Below are 18,751 nucleotides of genomic sequence, written 5' to 3'. Positions count from 1 at the left end.
TTCAATAGAATACAAACAAATGCTTTTTCAAGTATCACATCCCCAAGATGATGTTCAGCCTGGAATTTTAAAAGAATATGTTGCTCTTGCATTTCTAATTACTTGTCTGTTTATGATCTTCATCTCTTTTCCCCATCCATTACTTCAAGCAATATGTTGTTCAAAATTCAACTGAGTGCTAGCTTCACAAGGGTATTCACAGTGCACAAAATTCTAGGTATATAGTGCAAAATCTTTTTACAGATTTTTTACAACGTTTTTTGCACTGTAACTTTGTGCACTGTTCTTTACATACATTACATTACATATAAACATTTACTTTGGCCAGGTACAGTGGCTTACACCTGTAATCCCAGCACTTTGGGAAACTAAGGCAGGTGGACCACTTGAGCTCAGGAGTTCAAGAACAGCCTGGGCAACATGGCGAAACCCCATCTTGACTACAAATACAAAAATTATGTGGGGTGTGCCTGTAGTCCCAACTACTTGGGAGGCTGAGGTAGGAGGATGGCTTGTTCCTGGGAGGTGGAGGCTGCAGTGAGCCGAGGTCACACCAACTGCACTCCAGCCCACGCAACAGAGGCAGACTCCATCTCAAAAAGTTTACTTACCAAAAAAAAATAATAATCATAACTAAATCTCTAACCATAATTCACTGTCTTCACTATGGCTCCCCTTATCACTTAGGTCAGTCATTTATACCATATCACCTGTTAATAGTTCACTTATTGCTCTAAAAATATTCTCTAGTTCCTCAAGTAAGAGTTCAAAGGATGTCTGTTGCATGAATTAATGTATATGTTTAGTTTCCCAAATACAGGCTATTCTTGTTGTTTAACACCTTTGAAAGAGCTGTTTTAACTCATTTTTAAGCACACTCCAGATTTATTTCAACTGCAAATATTTCAGTACATATCTCAAAAAAGATAAAGACTCCTTTAAAAAGCATAACTACAATGGCACCATCATATCTTAAAAAATAAAACTCCCTTAATATCATTAGTTTCCAAAACTTTCCCCCAATTCTCTCAAAACTATGTATTAACAGTGATTTGTTGGAATCAAGACTGAAATAAGTCTATACATTGTATTTGATTGATAAATTTCTTAAGTAACAAAGCTTCCCCTCCCCTGGTGTTTTTCTTTACAATTTATTGGAAAAAAACTGTATCATTTATCCTAGACTTTTTCCCCTCCGAGGTGGAGTCTCACTCTGTTGCCCAGGCTGGAGAGCAGCAGCACAATCTCAGTTCACCGCAGCCTCCAACTCCTGGATTCAAGCAATTCTCCTGCCTGTGTTTCCCAGGTAGCTGGGATTACAGGTGTGAGATACCACACCCAGCTAATATTTTTTATTTTTAGTGGAGATGGGATTTCACCATTTAGTCCAGGCTGGTCTCCAACTCCTGACCTCAAGTGATCTGCCTGCCTCAGGCTTCCAAAGTGCTGGGATTACAGGCATGAGCCACCACACCCAGTCTATCCTAGACTTTCACAGTCTGGACTTTGCTGACTGTACTCCCATGGTGTTGTTTAACACGTTCCTCTGTCCCCTGTAAATTCCTATAAAATAGTAGTCAGTTCTAAAGGTTTGATCTGCTCCTAGTTTGATTTTGAGGCAAAAATATTTCATAGGTAGCATTACATATTTCAATCAGAAGAGACATAAGGTCCACACGTCTCTCTTTTTTAAAAAAATTCATCTCCAATTTTAACAGTCCTTAATCAGGACAAAAAGCAATGCAGGTCAGAGCCACAATCTTCCATTGGACACATTTCTATTCAACAATACTGCCATCTAGTGTTGACTGACAGTAACTACAGGCTACTGTGGTGGCAGCATGTGCTAGGAGATGGGCCTTGGCTTCCAGAAAGGATCTGCATCTTGGGTCTGACCAAGTGTCACCTTGGGCAAATTATTTAACTCTTTTTTCTTCTTACAGTTTCTTTGAGATAAATTCACATAACATAAAACTAACCATTTTGAAATATGCAATTAAGGATTTTAGCATATTCACCATGTTTGTTGTGCAACCAACACAATTCCAGAACATTCCATCATTTCGCAAAGAAATTCTGTGCCTCTTAGCAGTCACTGCCCATATTCTCCCCATTCCAGTCCCAGCAACCACTAATCTACTTTTTGTCTCTCTAGATTTACATACTCAGAACAATTGGTAAAAATGAAATCATACAACATATGGCTTTTTATCTGTCTTCATCTTTCACAAAGCATAATGTTTACAAGGCCCATCCGTGCTGAAGCATTATCAGTACTTCATTTCTCTACATGGCTAAATTAAATTTCACTGTATGGATTTACCACATTTTGTTTCTCTGTTCATCAGTTAATGAGCATTTAGGTTATTCCCACTTTTTGGCTGTTGCAGACATTCATATTCAAGCTTTTGTAAAGACATATTGTATTTTGTTTCTGTTTTTTTGTTTTTGTTTTGAGACAGAGTTTCACTCTCATTGCCCAGGTTGGAGTGCAATGGTGTGATCTTGGCTGACTGCAACCTCTGCCTCCCAGGTTCAAGTGATTCTCCTGCCTTGGCCTCCCAAGTAGCTGGGATTACAGGTGCCCACCACCACACCCAGCTAATTTTGTATTTTTAGTAGAGACAGGGTTTCTCCATGTTGGTCAGGCTGGTCTCGAACTCCTGACCTAGGTGACCCACCTGCCTCAGCCTCCCGATGTGCTGGGATTAAAGCCATGAGTCATCACACCCAGCCTATTTTTCATTTCAATAAACTTTTTAAGTAATCAGTTTCCTCTGCTACAAAATGAGATGAAACAGTATAGAGGTTCCTCAAAAAATTTAAAATAAATCCACTGTGTATGACCCAGCAATCCCACTTCTGAGCATACATCCAAAGAAAACAAAATCAGTATCTTAAGAGATTGCTACACTTCCATGTTCACTGAAGCATTATTCACAACAGCCAAGAGGTGAAAACCTAATGTAAATCAACAAATAAATGGGTAAAAAAAATATATGATACAGATACAATGGAATATTATTCTATAACAAAAAGGGGACCAGGCATGGTGGCTCAGGCCAGGTGTGGTGGCTTACATCTGTAATCCCAGCAGTTTGGAAGGCCAAGGCAGGAGGATCACTTGAGCCCAGAAGTTCAAGACCAGCCTAGGGAACACATTGAGATGTCCTATTTCTTTTAAACAAAAATTAAAAATTAAAAACTTTTAAAAAGGAAAAAATCCTGCCATTTGCAACAATACAGATACAGCTGGAGGGCATTATACTAAGTGAAATAAGCCAGACACTGAAAGATAAATCCTGTATGATCTCACATATATGTGGAACCTAAAAAGGCCAAACACATAGAAACAAAATAGAATGGTAGTTGCCAGGGGCCAGGGAGTGGAGGAAATGAAATGCTGGTCAAAGGGTACAAGCTTTCAGTTCTAAAAAAAATACATTCTAGTGAGCTAATGTGTAGCATGGTAATTATATTTAATAGCACTATATCATATACTTGAAATTTGCTACCAGAGTAAGTCCTAAATGTTCTCATCCCACACACAGAAAATGGTAACAATAATAGGTGATGTATGTGCTAAATTACTTCACTGTGGTAATCACTTCACAATGTATACATTTATCAAATCACATTGCATACTTTCAATATAAACAATCTTATTTGTCAAAAAAAAATGAAAGGAATACCTATTGTTAGTCATTTATTCAAAAACTTTTTGAGTGTTGAAGGAAAAGCACTGTATACAATGATTCGATAATCAATACTGGCTCAATTCTTGGCCAAAAAGACAGACCTTTAATAACCAATTATACAGTAAGCTTTTATAAACACTGTGAGAAGTTGGAGCACTATGAGAGGCTATTAACAGGGAGCCTAACTAGGATGGGGGTCAAGACTGATAATGTAGTTAAACATACAGAAAAGGAGGAAAAGCACAGGATGAGTCTGGAGAGGTGGACAAGAGACAAGGGATTTTAGAATTTATCCTAATGCTTTTTCAGAGTCCGACCGTAGCTAAGAAATCAAACAACATGATCAATAATGGGATAAGCTGACCACTTCTATCTCGTGATGTGTTCACCAAGGTTAACTTAATATCACCTAAATAGTGTTTTTACCCAAAAATATTTTAAACTGAATCTAATCATAAGGAAACGATCAAGTCACGGTAGGACAATTTACCATATGATGATGAAAAGTAAACAAGATGCTAAACCAACAAAATACTTTAACGTATGTGAAGTACATAATATTGAATGGAGGCTCATCCAAAGTCCTGGGAAAACATTAAACTTAGATGACAAGCTGGCAGTGGTCTTTCCTATTAACCTGCAAAGGCAAGACACAAGCAGAAAAGAAAGGGGCACGGCCACACTGCAAATACTTAGAAATTCTGCCTTTTGTGATCACTGTAAAAATCCTATCACCTTATTTACTTCTGTATTTTATCAAACATCTACTGAAAAATTCTCTAATAAATACAACACAGGAATACAAATGAAGAAAATGTTAATCCTCATACCAGTGAGGATCCTTTCCCAAAAAGGTTCTCTTGAAGAATGGCTAACACAAATGTTTACAATGTTGCACAGATATCCTCAGCCTGCATATTCAGGCTCTCCTGAATTTGCCAATTATACCAATATAAGCAAAGACATATATTCTATTGAAAACTTGTGATTACCACAGTCCTACCTTCAGTCTTCTTCTCTAAAACTTTCATCAAATGATCTAGAGCTTCCTCCACATGCAGCCCATGGAGGTCTAAAACATTCTGTGGCAGCAGTGAGGCATTGACTTTCTCAAAGATCTCCACAGCAGCAAGGTGATTGGCTTCTTTCATCTTCAGTTCATGAAGAGTACCCTAAATCATAAACATATCACCAAGGGACACTTTTGATATTTGCTACTTGGGTGATAAGAAAATTAAAAGTGCCCCAAATAAAAGGCCAGGAGAAAAAAGGGAATAATAAATCTAAAATCTTAATGCATTGAGTTTAATATACAATAATGCACCAAAATTTAGGTAAATTTCCATGTATTAATAATGTAGTCCTGGCTGGTGCAGTGGCTCATGCCTGTAATCCCAGCACTTTGGGAGGCCAAAGCGGGCAGATCATGAGGTCAGGAGCTTGAGACCAGCCTGGTGAACATAGTGAAACTTCATCTCTACTAAAATTACAAAAAATTAGTTTGGTGTGCTGGCAGGCACCTGTAATCCAGCAGCTTGGGAGGCTGAGGCAGGAGAATCGCTTGAACCAGGAGGCAGAGGTTGCAGTGAGCCGAGATCATACCACTGCACTCCAGCCCAGGTGACAGTGCAAGAATATCTCTAAATAAATAATAATAATAATGCAGTACTACTGAGTCATTCTTTCTAACATATTTTCTGAACCAAAAGTCGTAAAAGTGGGAAACTTAACTAAACACAGTCCCCATCTGTGACAGTTAATTTTAGGTATCAATTTGACTGGACTGAGGAATACCTAGATGGCTGGTGAAGCATTGTTTCTGGGTGTGTCTGAGTGTGTTTCCAGAGAAGACTGATGTGTGTGTCAGTGGACAGAAAGAAGACCTGCCCTCCATGTGGGCAACTGGGGGCTGGCTAGGATACCAACCATGTGGGCAGCTGGGGGCTGGCTAGGACAAACAGGCAGACGTTCTCTTCCTGCCTTTGGAATTCAGACTCTGCATTCTTCAGCTTTTAGACTGTGGGACCCATACCAGCTGTCTCTCGGTGGGTCTTGAGTGTTTGGCCCTGGACTGGAGACTGCACTGTCAATATCCTTGGTTCTGAGGCTTTGAGCTTTGACTGCGCTACACTCCTGACTTTAAGCCATGCTATTGAATTCTTTGGTTCTCTAGCTTACAGCTGGTCTATTATGGGACTTCTCCAACTCTGTGATTGTGAGAGCCAATTCCCCCTAATAAATTCTTCTTCATATATCCTACTGGTCTGTCTCTCTAGAGAACTCTAATACACCATCTCAAGAAGGAATCACTGGTTTATTTATTTTTACTTTTGTTTTTGTTTTTAAAACCACTGGTTTATTATTTGTGTTAATGCTGGGTCTCGTCTTGGTCACCTTCAACATCTTTTTTTTTTTTAAGATAGGGTTTCACCATGTTGGGGCTGGTCTTGAACTCCCAGCCTCAGGTGATCCACCCGCCTTGGCCTCCAAAGTGCTTGGATTACAGGCATGAGCCACCACACCCGGCCCACCTTCAATCTTATAGTTACTTACCCCAGAAGCTATCCCCCAAGGACTACTGTGAGGGGTCACAGGGCTATAGCAGTTTGATACTCTTCTCTGCTCAAACACAAAAAAGTAACGCATATGGAAACACAAACATAAAAATTTAAGCAGACTCCTTGCTGGGCATGGCACCTCACACCTATAATCCTAGCACTTTGGGAGGCTGAGATGAGAGGACTGCTTGAACACCAGAGTTCATGACCAGCCTGTACAGCATAATAAGTAAGACCCCATCTCTACAAAAAATACAAAAATTAGCTTGGCCTGGTAGTGCGTGTCTGTAGTCCCAGCTATTTGGGAGGCTGACACAGGAGGATTACCTGAGCCCGGGAGGTCAAGGCTGCAGTGAGCTGAGACTGCACCACTACACTCCGGCCTGGGCAAGAGAGCAAGACCTTACCTTTAAAAAAAAAAAAGGTAGGCCGGGCGCGGTGGCTCAAGCCTGTAATCCTAGCACTTTGGGAGGCCGAGGCGGGTGGATCACGAGGTCAAGAGATCGAGACCATCCTGGTCAACATGGTGAAACCCCGTCTCTACTAAAAATACAAAAAATTAGCTGGGCATGGTGGCGCGTGCCTGTAATCCCAGCTACTCAGGAGGCTGAGGCAGGAGAATTGCCTGAACCCGGGAGGCGGAGGTTGCGGTGAGCCGAGATTGCGCCATTGCACTCCAGCCTGGGTAACATGAGTGAAACTCTGTCTCAAGAAAAAAAAAAAAAAAAAAAAAAAAGCAGGTTCCTTACAATACCGTGTCAAATGACCCCAGGTAGAAATTTTACTTCCCTAAAAAATATTAATGCCATTTTTATACTATGAAAGTGATATGTTACTAAAAATTCTAACATGATAGAAGGCACAAAACCCCTTTAATCCCACCTCTGAAATGGCCAATATTAATATTCTGCTGCCAGAAATATGGACTGTCAGAATAAACTGTAATTCCACTTAAGCAATAAATGCAAAAGCAACCAGCTGAGCATTTCAAACGTTCAGAACAGCAGGAGATGAAATTCCCAGGACCATACATTTCTTAGGATACCTCATTTATGTCACTTATATAACCACTACATTCCCCAGAATAACTTAATCTAGTAACAACATGGGTGTTATCTGCTTCAAGATTATTTAGTTATTATAACTGACAAAGAAAAAATACATAATCAGTTTTCCACTTTACCTGCTGGGCATAAAAGGTGGCGACATGTTTTTTCCCTATCCGATAAGCTTCTTTGGCCTTGCTGTAACACTCCATCCTCTTCTGTTGGTGAAGGAAAGCCTCTGCTCTGTAGTCATCATAGTCTGGGTACTCAAAGTCTTGGAAAGACAGTTCGCTTGGTGTTTCTTCATTCTCTTTTAATTTCTTTGGCTGTAAGATTTTAAACAATAAGTAATACACACAGAGAGTTTAAAAAACTAATGCCTTACACCTTCACTCAACACACATGAAAACTGGGCTCTCATATATTTTCATCTCTGCTCAGGAAATAGATTCTCTCCAGTGTCTACCTTGTAAGTCAGTCAGCCATGTATCAACTATCATTAACTTTTTTATGCCATTAAGGTTACCCTTTCTTTAATCACTCTTATCTCTGGAGATGTTGAAGAGTTCTCTAAAATTATCAAAATACAATTAGGGCTATTGAACTCGAGTTGGAAGAGGTGAGTCTGGTCTCAAAATGGAGGTAAAACCACCATCTGGTCATCCCCAGCCCAACTCTGGTCATTGCTGCCACTGCCAAGGGGAGGAGAGCCATGATCACAAGGAATCAGAGCAGTTGAGAAAACTGTTCACTGGTGGTCTGAGCTTTAAAACTACAGATAGTGTAAGAGAACATTATGAGAAATGGGGCACACTAACAAATTGTGTGATAATGAGACCCCCCCCCCAAACAAAAGGTTCCAGAGGCTTTGGTTTTGTGACTTATTCTTGTGTTGAGGAGGTGAATGCAATGTGTGCTCAACCACACAATGTTGACTGGCGTGTAGTGGAACCAAAGACAGCTAATTCTAGAGAGGATTCTATAAAGCCTGGTGCCCATCTAACAGTGAAGAAAATTTTTTTGGTGATATTAAAGAAGATACAGAAGAGTATAATTTGAGAGACTACTTTGAAAAGTATGGCAAGATTGAAACCACAGAAGTTATGAAAGAAAGGCAGAGTGGGGGGAAAAAAGAATTAATTTGCTTTTGTAACTTTTGATGGTGGTGATACTGTTGATAAAACTATTGTTCAGAAATACCACATTATTAATGGGCATAATCGTGAAGTGAAAAAGGCCCTTTCTAAACAAGAGATGCAGTCTGCTGGATCACAGAGAGGTCGTGGAGGTGGACCTGGCAATTTTATGGGTTGTAGAGGAGGAAACTTTGGAGATGGTAGAGATAATTTTGGCCGTGGTAGAAACCTTGGTAAAAGAGGAGGCTATGCTGGTGGAGGTGGTGGCAGCAAGGGCGGTTATGGAGGAGGCGATGGTGGATATAATGGATTTGGAGGTGATTGTGGCCACTATGGCAGTGGTCCTGGTTATAGTAGTAGAGGGGGCTATGGTGGTGGTGGACCAGGATATGAAAACCAAGGTGGTGGATATGGTGGCGGTAGAGGATATGATAGTTACAACAAAGGAGGAAATTTTGGCGGTGGCGGGAACTATACTGATTTGGGGAATTATAGTGGACAACAACAATCAAATTATGAACTCATGAAAGGGGACAGTTTTGGTGGAAGAAGCTCGGGCAGTCCCCATGGTGGTCTTTATGGATCTGGTGGTGGAAGTAGTAGATACAGCAGCAGAAAGTTCTAAAAACAGCAGAAAAGGGCTACAGTTCTTAGCAGGAGTGAGAGCGAGGAGTTGGCAGGAAAGCTGCAGGTTGCTTTGAGACAATAGCTCAAAAGCATTAGAGGAACAGTAAAAATTTGCCACATAAGAAACGATGACTTAAAGTCAGAAAAGTCACTGCAGCTTAAACAGGAAACCCTTCTTGTTCAGGACTGTCATAGCCATAGTTTGCAAAATTGCAGCTACTAATTAATGCAATGTAGTATAAATTAGATGTACATTTTTGAGATCCTTTATCTGTTGTAGCTTTGTCTTTTTTATACTTTTGTCAGGTATATTGCCCTGTAAATTGTGGTAGTGCTACCCGGAATAAAAAATTAAGAAATTTTTAATTTTTCAATATTTGTGTTTAGTTTTTCTATATTTTAGTACAGAAAGAAACTTTAACAAAAGGCAGTTTTAAAGGTTTTAACTGTGCATTAATAAGATCACTGTTAATTACTATTTCGTATGAATTTTGCCAAAGTTAGCTGTAAAGAAACACCTGCTGACTTGCAGTTTAAGGGGAATCTATTCTCCTCATTTCCAATTCATGATATGAACAGGTGCTGACAAGTAGAATAGATATTTGCATCTGCACTGTGTGTTTTAAATAAATAGGATTGGGTATTTAAATTAGCGTTCGTGAATTTAATAGCATTAAGATTGCCTTCAAATTAAAAAAAAAAATCTCAAAATTTAAAAAAAAAAAAAAAACAAAACAATTAGGTCACTAAATCAAGCCAAAAGAATAAAAGATATTCAGCATGGTGGCTCATGCCTATAATCTTGCACTTTGGGAGGCTGAGGCAGGAGGATCAATTGAAACCGGAAGTTCAAGACCAGCCTGGACAACAAAGCAAGACCCTGTCTCTACAGATATATATATATATATATGTTGTGCATGTATATGTTGTGCACTGCACTTGGCCATAATCACTAACTGTTAAGTATGATTTTTTTTCATTTCCTGTCTGTGAAGAGTTCAGAAGTCATGAAAGGCTGGGAAAAACTGGCCTCATATATAATAGTAGGTGATTACACAATTTCTTCATTCATGCCGGGCGCGGTGGCTCAAGCCTGTAATCCCAGCACTTTGGGAGGCCGAGGCGGGTGGATCACGAGGTCAAGAGATCGAGACCATCCTGGTCAACATGGTGAAACCCCGTCTCTACTAAAAATACAAAAAAATTAGCTGGGCATGGTGGTGCGTGCCTGTAATCCCAGCTACTCAGGAGGCTGAGGCAGGAGAATTGCCTGAACCCAGGAGGCGGAGGTTGCGGTGAGCCGAGATCGCGCCATTGCACTCCAGCCTGGGTAACAAGAGCGAAACTCCGTCTCAAAAAAAAAAAAAAAAAAAAAAAAAAAAAAAAAAAAAAAAAAAAAAAACAAAAAACAATTTCTTCATTCATTATATTTAGCTCATTTAGCCCCAGAACTCCATAAGATTTAAAGAGTTAAAGAAAAGGAGAAAAAAAAAAGAGTAGACATCACCATACTCCTAACTCATTACCAGAGCAAATCAGTTGATATATTTTTGTAACAGATACCCAAATTATTTTTATGAAAGAACACAAGGATGTCTCTGATATAAGAATATTCATAGAACCTACCTCCTGATGTCACTCTTGCCAGTGCTTAATCCACAAGCTTCTTTATATTAACATTTAAATATTCTGTGAATGCATAGCTTGATTCCCTGATAAAATCAAAGACTTTGGGGAGGATAATAAAACTACTTTCTATGACTTTTAAAAACTTAATAGTGCCTAACATTATGAACTTAATAAACACTTCATAGCATTAGGGTCTCTGTAGGTATTTATACTTAAAAAATGCAATCATATTTGATTCTCTGGCAAGAGATGCTGTATTTTTCATTTTCTTAAAAATATATATATATAAAATGAAAGACATTTTCTCAAATAGTTACTCTCTTTTAAAATACAACTGAAATTTACTTTTATATTCATTTCATAGTGACATGGTTTACTATTACTTCATTAACAAGGGCCAAGTGAAATATTTGCTTCCTGTGGCCAGGTGAGGTGGCTTATACCTGTTATCTCAGCACTTTGGGAGGCTGAAGCAGCACGTCACCTGAGCCTAACAATTCAACCAGCCTGGGCAACTCTATAAAATATTTAAAAATTAGTCAGACATGATGGTGCATGCCTGGTCCCAGCTACTCAGAAAGCTGAGGCAAGATCAGTTAAGCCCAGGAAGCTGAAGCTTCAATGAGCCATGCTGGTGCCACTGCATTCCAGCCTGGGCAACAGAGCAAGACCCTGACTCCAAAAAGAAATATTTGCTTCCTAGGAATTTACCTAATATTCTCTTGAAAGCATGATGTATTACAACACTAAAATTTCCTGTGATAACAAACCTATAAAATGTAAAGACCAAAAAAAAAAAAAGTAGTATTAATACAATGGAATTTTAAATGTTAGTTTCTTGAAAAGAGAAGAACCAAAATGTTACTGGCACCAGGATATCCCCTATAGCAATGTGGTCCCTGAGCATCCTGGGAGAACAAAGAGACAGATTATTCTGTTCAAAAATCTTAAAAGATTTTAATCAGTTTTGAGCCACCTGCCTACATTTTGTGGGCAAGGCTAAGGCATAACTCACAAAAACTTTCTGATTACATTTCCTTTTTTTTTTTTTTTTTTTTTTTTTTTGAGACAGTGTTTTGCTCTCGTTACCCAGGCTGGAGTGCAATGGCACAATCTTGGCTCACCACAACCTCCGTCTCCCAGGTTCAAGCGATTCTTCTGCCTCAGCTTCCCCAGTAGCTGGGATTATAGGAATGTGCCACCACCATGCCCAGCTAATTTTGTATTTTTAGTAGAGACAGAGATTTCTCCATGTTGGTCAGGCTGGTCTTGAACTCCCAACCTCAGGTGATCCACCCGCCTTGCCGTACCTCCCCTTTGATTACATTTCTAATCATCTCTCACTTTGAGCAACCATACCCTCTTATCATTCCCTATCAGCATAATGACTCACACTGTGCCTTGCATGTTATCAGGAGAGAGAATGTACTTGTAATAATCCAAAAACAAAATTAATGCATAATTCCAGGCCAGGCACAGTGACTCAAGCCTGTATTGCTTAAGCCCAGGAGATGAAAACAGTCTGGGCAATATAGCAAGACCCTTGTCTCTTTTTAATTTAAAATTAATATCAAAAAATAAAGTAGTGAGCCCAGTGCAGTGGCTCACTTCTGTAATCCCAGAACTTTGGGAGGCTGAGGCAGGCAGATCACCAGTAGTCGGGAGTCTGAGACCAGACTGACCAACATGGAAAAACCCTGTCTCTACTAAAAATAAAAAAAAATAACCAGGTGTGGTGGTGCATGCCTGTAATCCCACCTACTCAGGAGGCTGAGACAGGTGTATTGCTTGAACCTGGGAAGCAGAGGTTACAGCGAGCAAGATCATGCCACTGCACTCCAGCATGGGCAACAAAAGCGAAACTCTAGCTCAGAAAAAAAAGTAAATTTTTAAAAAATACAATATAATTCCAGACCAGAAAGAAACAAAACAAACAAAAGAAATTATTCCATTTACAACAGCATGAAAAATAAAATACTGTATTAGAAATAAACTTAACAAAAGATGTGCAAAATTTATACTCTGAAAACTACAACACATTGTTGAAGGAAATTAAAGAAGGCCTAAATAAACTGAAAGATATTCCATTTCATGAATTGACTTAATATTGTTAATCGGCAATACTCCTCAGATTGCTCTACATATTCAACACAAACATCATCAAAATTGTAGTTGGCTTCTGTACAGATATTCACAAACTAATTCTATAATTCACATGGAAATCCAAGGGCACCAGAATAGCCAAAAATCTTTTAAAAAAAGAGCATAGTTGGAGGATTCACATTTCCCAATTTTAAAACTTAACCACAAAGCCACAGTAATCAAGACAAGTGGTACTGGCATTAGGAAAGACATACAGATCAATGGAATACAATTAGGAGTCCAGCAATAAATCCTTACAATTATGGTCAATTCATTTTTTTTTAATTGCATTTTAGGTTTTGGGGTACATGTGAAGAACATGCAAGATTGTTGCATAGGTACACACATGGCAGTGTGATTTGCTGCCTTCCTCCCCATCACCTATATCTGGCATTTCTCTCCATGCTCTGTCTCCCCAACTCCCCACCCCCTGCTATCCCTTCCCTATTTCCCCCCGACAGATCCCAGTGTGTGATGCTTCCCTTCCTGTGTCCACATGTTCTCACTGTTCAACACCCACCTATGAGTGAGAACATGTGGTGTTTGATTTTCTGTTCTTGTGTCAGTTTGCTGAGGATGATGGTTTCCAGGTTCATCCATGTCCCTACAAAGGACACGAACTCATCGTTTTTTATGTCTGCATAATATTCCATGGTGTATATGTGCCACATTTTCCCTGTCCAGTCTATCATTGATGGGCATTTGGGTAGGTTCCAGTCTTTGCTATTGTAAACAGTGCTGCAAGGAACATTCGTGTCCTTATAGTACAACGATTTATAATCCTTTGGATATATACCCAGTAATGGGATTGCTGGGTCAAATGGAATTTCTATTTCTAGGTCCTTGAGGAATCGCCACACTGTCTTCCACAACGGTTGAACTAATTTACAGTCCCACCAACAGTGTAAAAGTGTTCCTATTTCTCCACATCCTCTCCAGCATCTGTTGTCTCCAGATTTTTTAATGATCGCCATTCTAACTGGCGTGAGATGGTATCTCAATGTCGTTTTGATTTGCATTTCTCTAATGACCAGTGATGATGAGCATTTTTTCATATGTTTGGTGGCCTCATGTATGTCTTCTTTTGTAAAGTGTCTGTTCATATCCTTTGCCCACTTTTGAATGGGCTTCCTTGTTTTTTTCTTGTAAATCTGTTTTAGTTCTTTGTAGATTCTGGATATCAGCCCCTTGTCAGATGGGTAGACTGCAAAAATTTTTTCCCATTCTATTGGTTGCCGATTCACTCTAACGACTGTTTCTTTCGCTGTGCAGAAGCTGTGGAGTTTGATTAGGTCCCATATGTCTATTTTGGCTTTTGTTGTCAATGCTTTTGGTATTTTGGTCATGAAGTCCTTGGCTACGCCTATGTCCTGAATGGTTTTGCCCAGATTTTCTTCTAGGGTTTTTATGGTGTTAGGTCTTATAGGTTTAAGTCTTTAATCCATCTTGAGTTAATTTTAGTGTAAGGTGTCAGGGAGGGGTCCAGTTTCTGCTTCTGTACATGGCTAGCCAGGGTCAATTCATTTTCAACAAGAGTGCCAAGAAAATTTAATGGGAAAAGAACAGTCTTTGAAACAAATGGCAAGAGACAACTGGATAACCACATGTGAAAGAATCAACTTGGACTTCTATCTCACAACATATACAAAAACTAAATCAAAATGGATTAAAGGCCTAAATGAAAGGCCTGAAACTATAAAACTCCTAGAGAAAATACAGGAAGAAAGTTCATGACATTGGATTTGGCAATGAAGCACAGGCAACAGTAGACAAACTAGACTACATCAAATTTAAAAGACTTCAGTGTTGCAACAGAAAAAAACAGAGTGAAAAGGCAACTATGGAAAGGACAGAATATCTGCAAATCACAAGTCTGACTGGGGACTTGTATCTAGAATATCTAAAGAACGCTTACAACTCAACAATAAAGACAAATAACCCAATTTAAAAATAGGCAAAGGATACACACAGACATTCCTCCAAAGACGTACAAATGACCAATAGCACATAAAAAGATACCCAACATCAATAGTTATCAACGAAATGCAAATCAAAACCAAAAGACATCACTTCTGTATTAACCATGTCTGTTATTTTCTGTATTCTGGCACTGGCATTTTTGCAGACTTCATGATGCTAGAGAGGCTGCTCCCTCGGCCCCCTCATTTCCCTCCACTCTCAGAACCCCCTCAGGTTTAGATAATTCCTAGAAATAACAAACGTGTCTGGGAGCATGCCTTTCATTTGCAAACCAACCAATCCAGAATCTAGGCCTCCAACCTCCTCCTTGAATGGGGTTCTCCCACTCCAGGGCACTATCCACCTGCCCTAATCACCCTAGGGCCAATTATCAGACAAACAGAGAAAGTCCCTATGCTTCAGAGCCTGCTGAAATTATTTAAACTAGCCAATCCTAAACCCGCTTACTATGCCTTGCACATTCCTTCTCATAGAATCCAAAATACACATATTGAACTCGAGTTGGAAGAGGTGAGTCCAGTCTCAAAATGGAGGGCCATGATCCAAAGGAACCAGAGCAGTTGAGAAAACTGTTTATTGGTAGTCTGAGCTTTGAAACTACAGATGATAGTTTAAGAGAACATTTTGAGAAATGGGGCACACTTACAGATTGTGTGGTAATGAGAGATCCCCAAACTAAACGTTCCAGGGGCTTTGGTTTTGTGACTTATTCTTGTGTTGAAGAGGTGGATGCAGCAATGTATGCTTGACCACACAAGGTTGATGGGCGTGTAGTGGAACCAAAGAGAGATGTTCCTAGAGAGGATTCTGTAAAGCCTGGTGCCCATCTAACAGTGAAGAAAATTTTTGTTGGTGGTATTAAAGAAGATACGGAAGAGTATAATTTGAGAGGCTACTTTGAAAAGTATGGTAAGACTGAAACCATAGAAGTTATGGAAGACAGGCGGAGTGGAAAAAAGAGAAGATTTGCTTTTGTAACTTTCGATGATCATGATACAGTTGATAAAATTGTTGTTCAGAAATACCATACTATTAATGGCCATAATTGTGAAGTGAAAAAGGCCCTTTCTAAACAAGAGATGCAGTCTGCTGGATCACAGAGAGGTCGTGGAGGTGGATCTGGCAATTTTATGGGTCGCGGAGGAAACTTTGGAGGTGGTGGAGGTAATTTTGGCCGTGGTGGAAACTTTGGTGGAAGAGGAGGTTATGGTGGTGGAGGTGGTGGCAGCAGGGGTAGTTATGGAGGAGGTGATGGTGGATATAATGGATTTCGTGATGGTGGCAACTGTGGCGGTAGTCCTGGTTATACTAGTAGAAGGGGCTATAGTGGTGGTGGACCAGGATATGGAAACCAAGGTGGTGGATATGGTGGCGGTGGTGGAGGATATGATGGTTACGGTGAAGGAGGAAATTTTGGTGGTGGTAACTATGGTGGTGATGGGAACTATAATGATTTTGGAAATTATAGTAGACAACAGCAATCAAATTATGGACCCATGAAAGGGGGCAGTTTTGGTGTAAGAAGCTCGGGCAGTCCCTATGGTGGTGGTTATGGATCTGGTGGTAGAAGTGGTGGATATGGTAGCAGAAGGTTCTAAAAGCAGCAGAAAAGGGCTACAGTTCTTAGCAGGAGTGAGAGCAAGGAGTTGTCAGGAAAGCTGCAGGTTACTTTGAGACAGTCGTCCCAAATGCATTAGAGGAACTGTAAAAATGTGCAACAGAAGGAGCGATGATCCACAGTCAGAAAAGTTACTGCAGCTTAAACAGGAAACCCTTCTTGTTCAGGACTGTCATAGCCAGTTTGCAAAAAGTGCAGCTATTGATTAATGCAATGTAGTGTCAATTAGATGTACATTCCTGAGGTCTTTTATCTGTTGTAGCTTTGTCTTTTTCTTTTTCTTTTCATTACATCAGGTATATTGCCCTGTAAATTGTGGTAGTGGTACCAGGAATAAAAAATTAAGGAATTTTTAACTTTAAAAAACAAAAAAAAGAATCCAAAATACAGGCTTTTTTCCACATTTCCCCCCTACTACTGCTTCCTGACCAATCCTGCTGGCTCCCCATGTGGTCTTGGGTAGCAAGCCGTACCTCCTGTTTCAAGAGCTCTAGGAGTATAATAAACTTCCTTCACAACATTTCCATCTCTACATGTCTTACTATACCTGATTAAAACAAATCCTGGACATTCTTAAAAAAAACTTCCCACTCGCTACAATGGTTATAATAAAAAAGACAGGTATTCAATAATAACGTGTCAGTGAAGATGTGGAGAAATTGTAACCTTCATACAGTTCTAGTGGAAATATAAAATGGTGGAGCCACTTTGAGAAAAAATTTGGCACTTTCCCAAAAGGCTAAGTATTTCTGCCCACGTGTTTATATTCAAGACCCATCATATTACAAACTTACAGCTATTCAATTAAACCATATACTCTACTGCGTCCAAGTATACAGAAGTTGCAGATATTCAAGTGCCTGTTTATCATACACACAAAGAAAAAAAAATCAACTATAAATTGATTGAGTGCACAGATATTCTAAGCCAAATATCCCATTGGTGGTTAAATTTCCAGTCTAGACAAAATGATGACAAATAATCATACTCAATAAACCAACTATATTTTTATATACTGTTATCTACCCTTGTATAAAAAACTTAGTAACTCCATACCTTTTTCTCTTTAGACTTCTGGCCAGTATGAGATGTGACATTCTCATTTTGGTGAACAAACTCTTGAGCTACAACTGTTTTTACAGGGTCCGCTTCAAAAACACAGTTTAGAAATTGCACTGTGTGTTCTAATGAATAGCTGTAGAAAATTTAAGAACAAACATAATGTCAGTAAATGAAAATAAGTTATGTGGAGACATTAACACAAGAATCTTCAAACATCTTACAAGAATATGAAAAACTGGCTTAAGTTAAATGCTTAACATGGTGTATCTCAAAAAAATAATCAAGAATGATCAGAAGGAAACAATCAAGTAATAGGTTCTCAAAAACTAATTTTCAAAAAATGAATACCAAAAGGTAATATTGATAATTCAATTGCTAATCTTGCTGTGCAGATTACCCACAACATATCTTTCATTTTATCACCTACTCTTCTTAAATCCTTTGTTGGATTCACACTTGGTTTCCCTCAAACAACAAACACAGACAATAGATCTTTAAGTTGACGTTTTTATTGTGCAAAATCCTGTTTACTTTTACCATGGGATTCTAGTCAAATTCTAAGTAAGGATATAGAAAATAAAAAGTAAAGCACTACCCTACCTCTCATGCCCGCATTATACAGTCATATCTTGAGGGTGATACTATAGTATCTGTAGAATGAAATTCTACAAATTGACAAATGTCTGACACACTCATGTTCCAATATCTAAAGAAAATCATTCAAAAAAATTACATATGATTTTATGCTGCTCAGTATTTCACACTATTTATGTCTCTCACCTCTTCCATTGGCCAGATACTGAGGAACTGAGCACATACAAATATTTTTTGAAATTTGGTTAACTAGGCCGGGTGTGGTGGCTCATGCATGTTATCCCAGCACTTTAGGAGGCTGAGGCAGGTGGATCATCTGAGGTCAGGAGTTCAAGATCAGCCTGGCCAACACGGTGAAACCCCATCTCTACTAAAAATATGAAAAAAATTAGCCAGGCATCGTGGCATGTGCCTGTAATCCCAGCTACTAAATGAATACCAAAAGGTAATATATTGATAATTCAATTGCTAATTCTTTGTTGTGCAGATTACCCATAACAAATCTTTCTTTCATTTTAGCACCTATTCTTCTTAAATCCTTTGTTGAATTCACACTTGGTTTCCTTGGACATTCTTAAAACAACTTCCCACTCACTACTATAGTTATAATAAAAAAAAGACAGGTATTGGCTGGGCATGGTGGCTCACACCTGTAATCCAA

At 39.2% G+C, this 18,751-nt stretch overlaps 1 protein-coding gene and 2 pseudogenes across 5 annotated transcripts in view; 2 read left to right on the top strand and 1 right to left on the bottom strand.

Annotated features, from left to right (window-relative positions):
* Positions 1–18,751, bottom strand: part of N4BP2 (NEDD4 binding protein 2) — an 87,682-nt gene that overhangs the window by 3,677 nt on the left and 65,254 nt on the right. For all 4 annotated transcript variants that reach the window (XM_032273994.1, XM_032273993.1, XM_032273995.1 and 1 more), the window contains 3 exons: positions 17,491–17,629; positions 7,440–7,628; positions 4,702–4,870 (listed from right to left, as the gene is read on the bottom strand). In XM_032273994.1, the coding sequence (XP_032129885.1) occupies positions 4,702–4,870; positions 7,440–7,628; positions 17,491–17,629 (497 nt within the window). The remainder of the gene's footprint in view (positions 1–4,701; positions 4,871–7,439; positions 7,629–17,490; positions 17,630–18,751) is intronic.
* On the top strand, positions 7,939–9,063 carry LOC116548646 (annotated as a pseudogene).
* Positions 15,329–16,800, top strand: LOC116548647 (annotated as a pseudogene). Its single transcript, XR_004267494.1, has one exon. The product of XR_004267494.1 is annotated as a heterogeneous nuclear ribonucleoprotein A3 pseudogene (transcript).

This window comes from Sapajus apella, unplaced genomic scaffold (assembly GCF_009761245.1).
Source record: "Sapajus apella isolate SASKATOON/1434 unplaced genomic scaffold, GSC_monkey_1.0 scaffold5, whole genome shotgun sequence".
In the NCBI taxonomy this organism is placed as follows: domain Eukaryota; kingdom Metazoa; phylum Chordata; class Mammalia; order Primates; family Cebidae; genus Sapajus; species Sapajus apella.
Note: the sequence above shows the minus strand (reverse complement) of the source record. Positions and strands in the feature narration are given on the sequence as shown.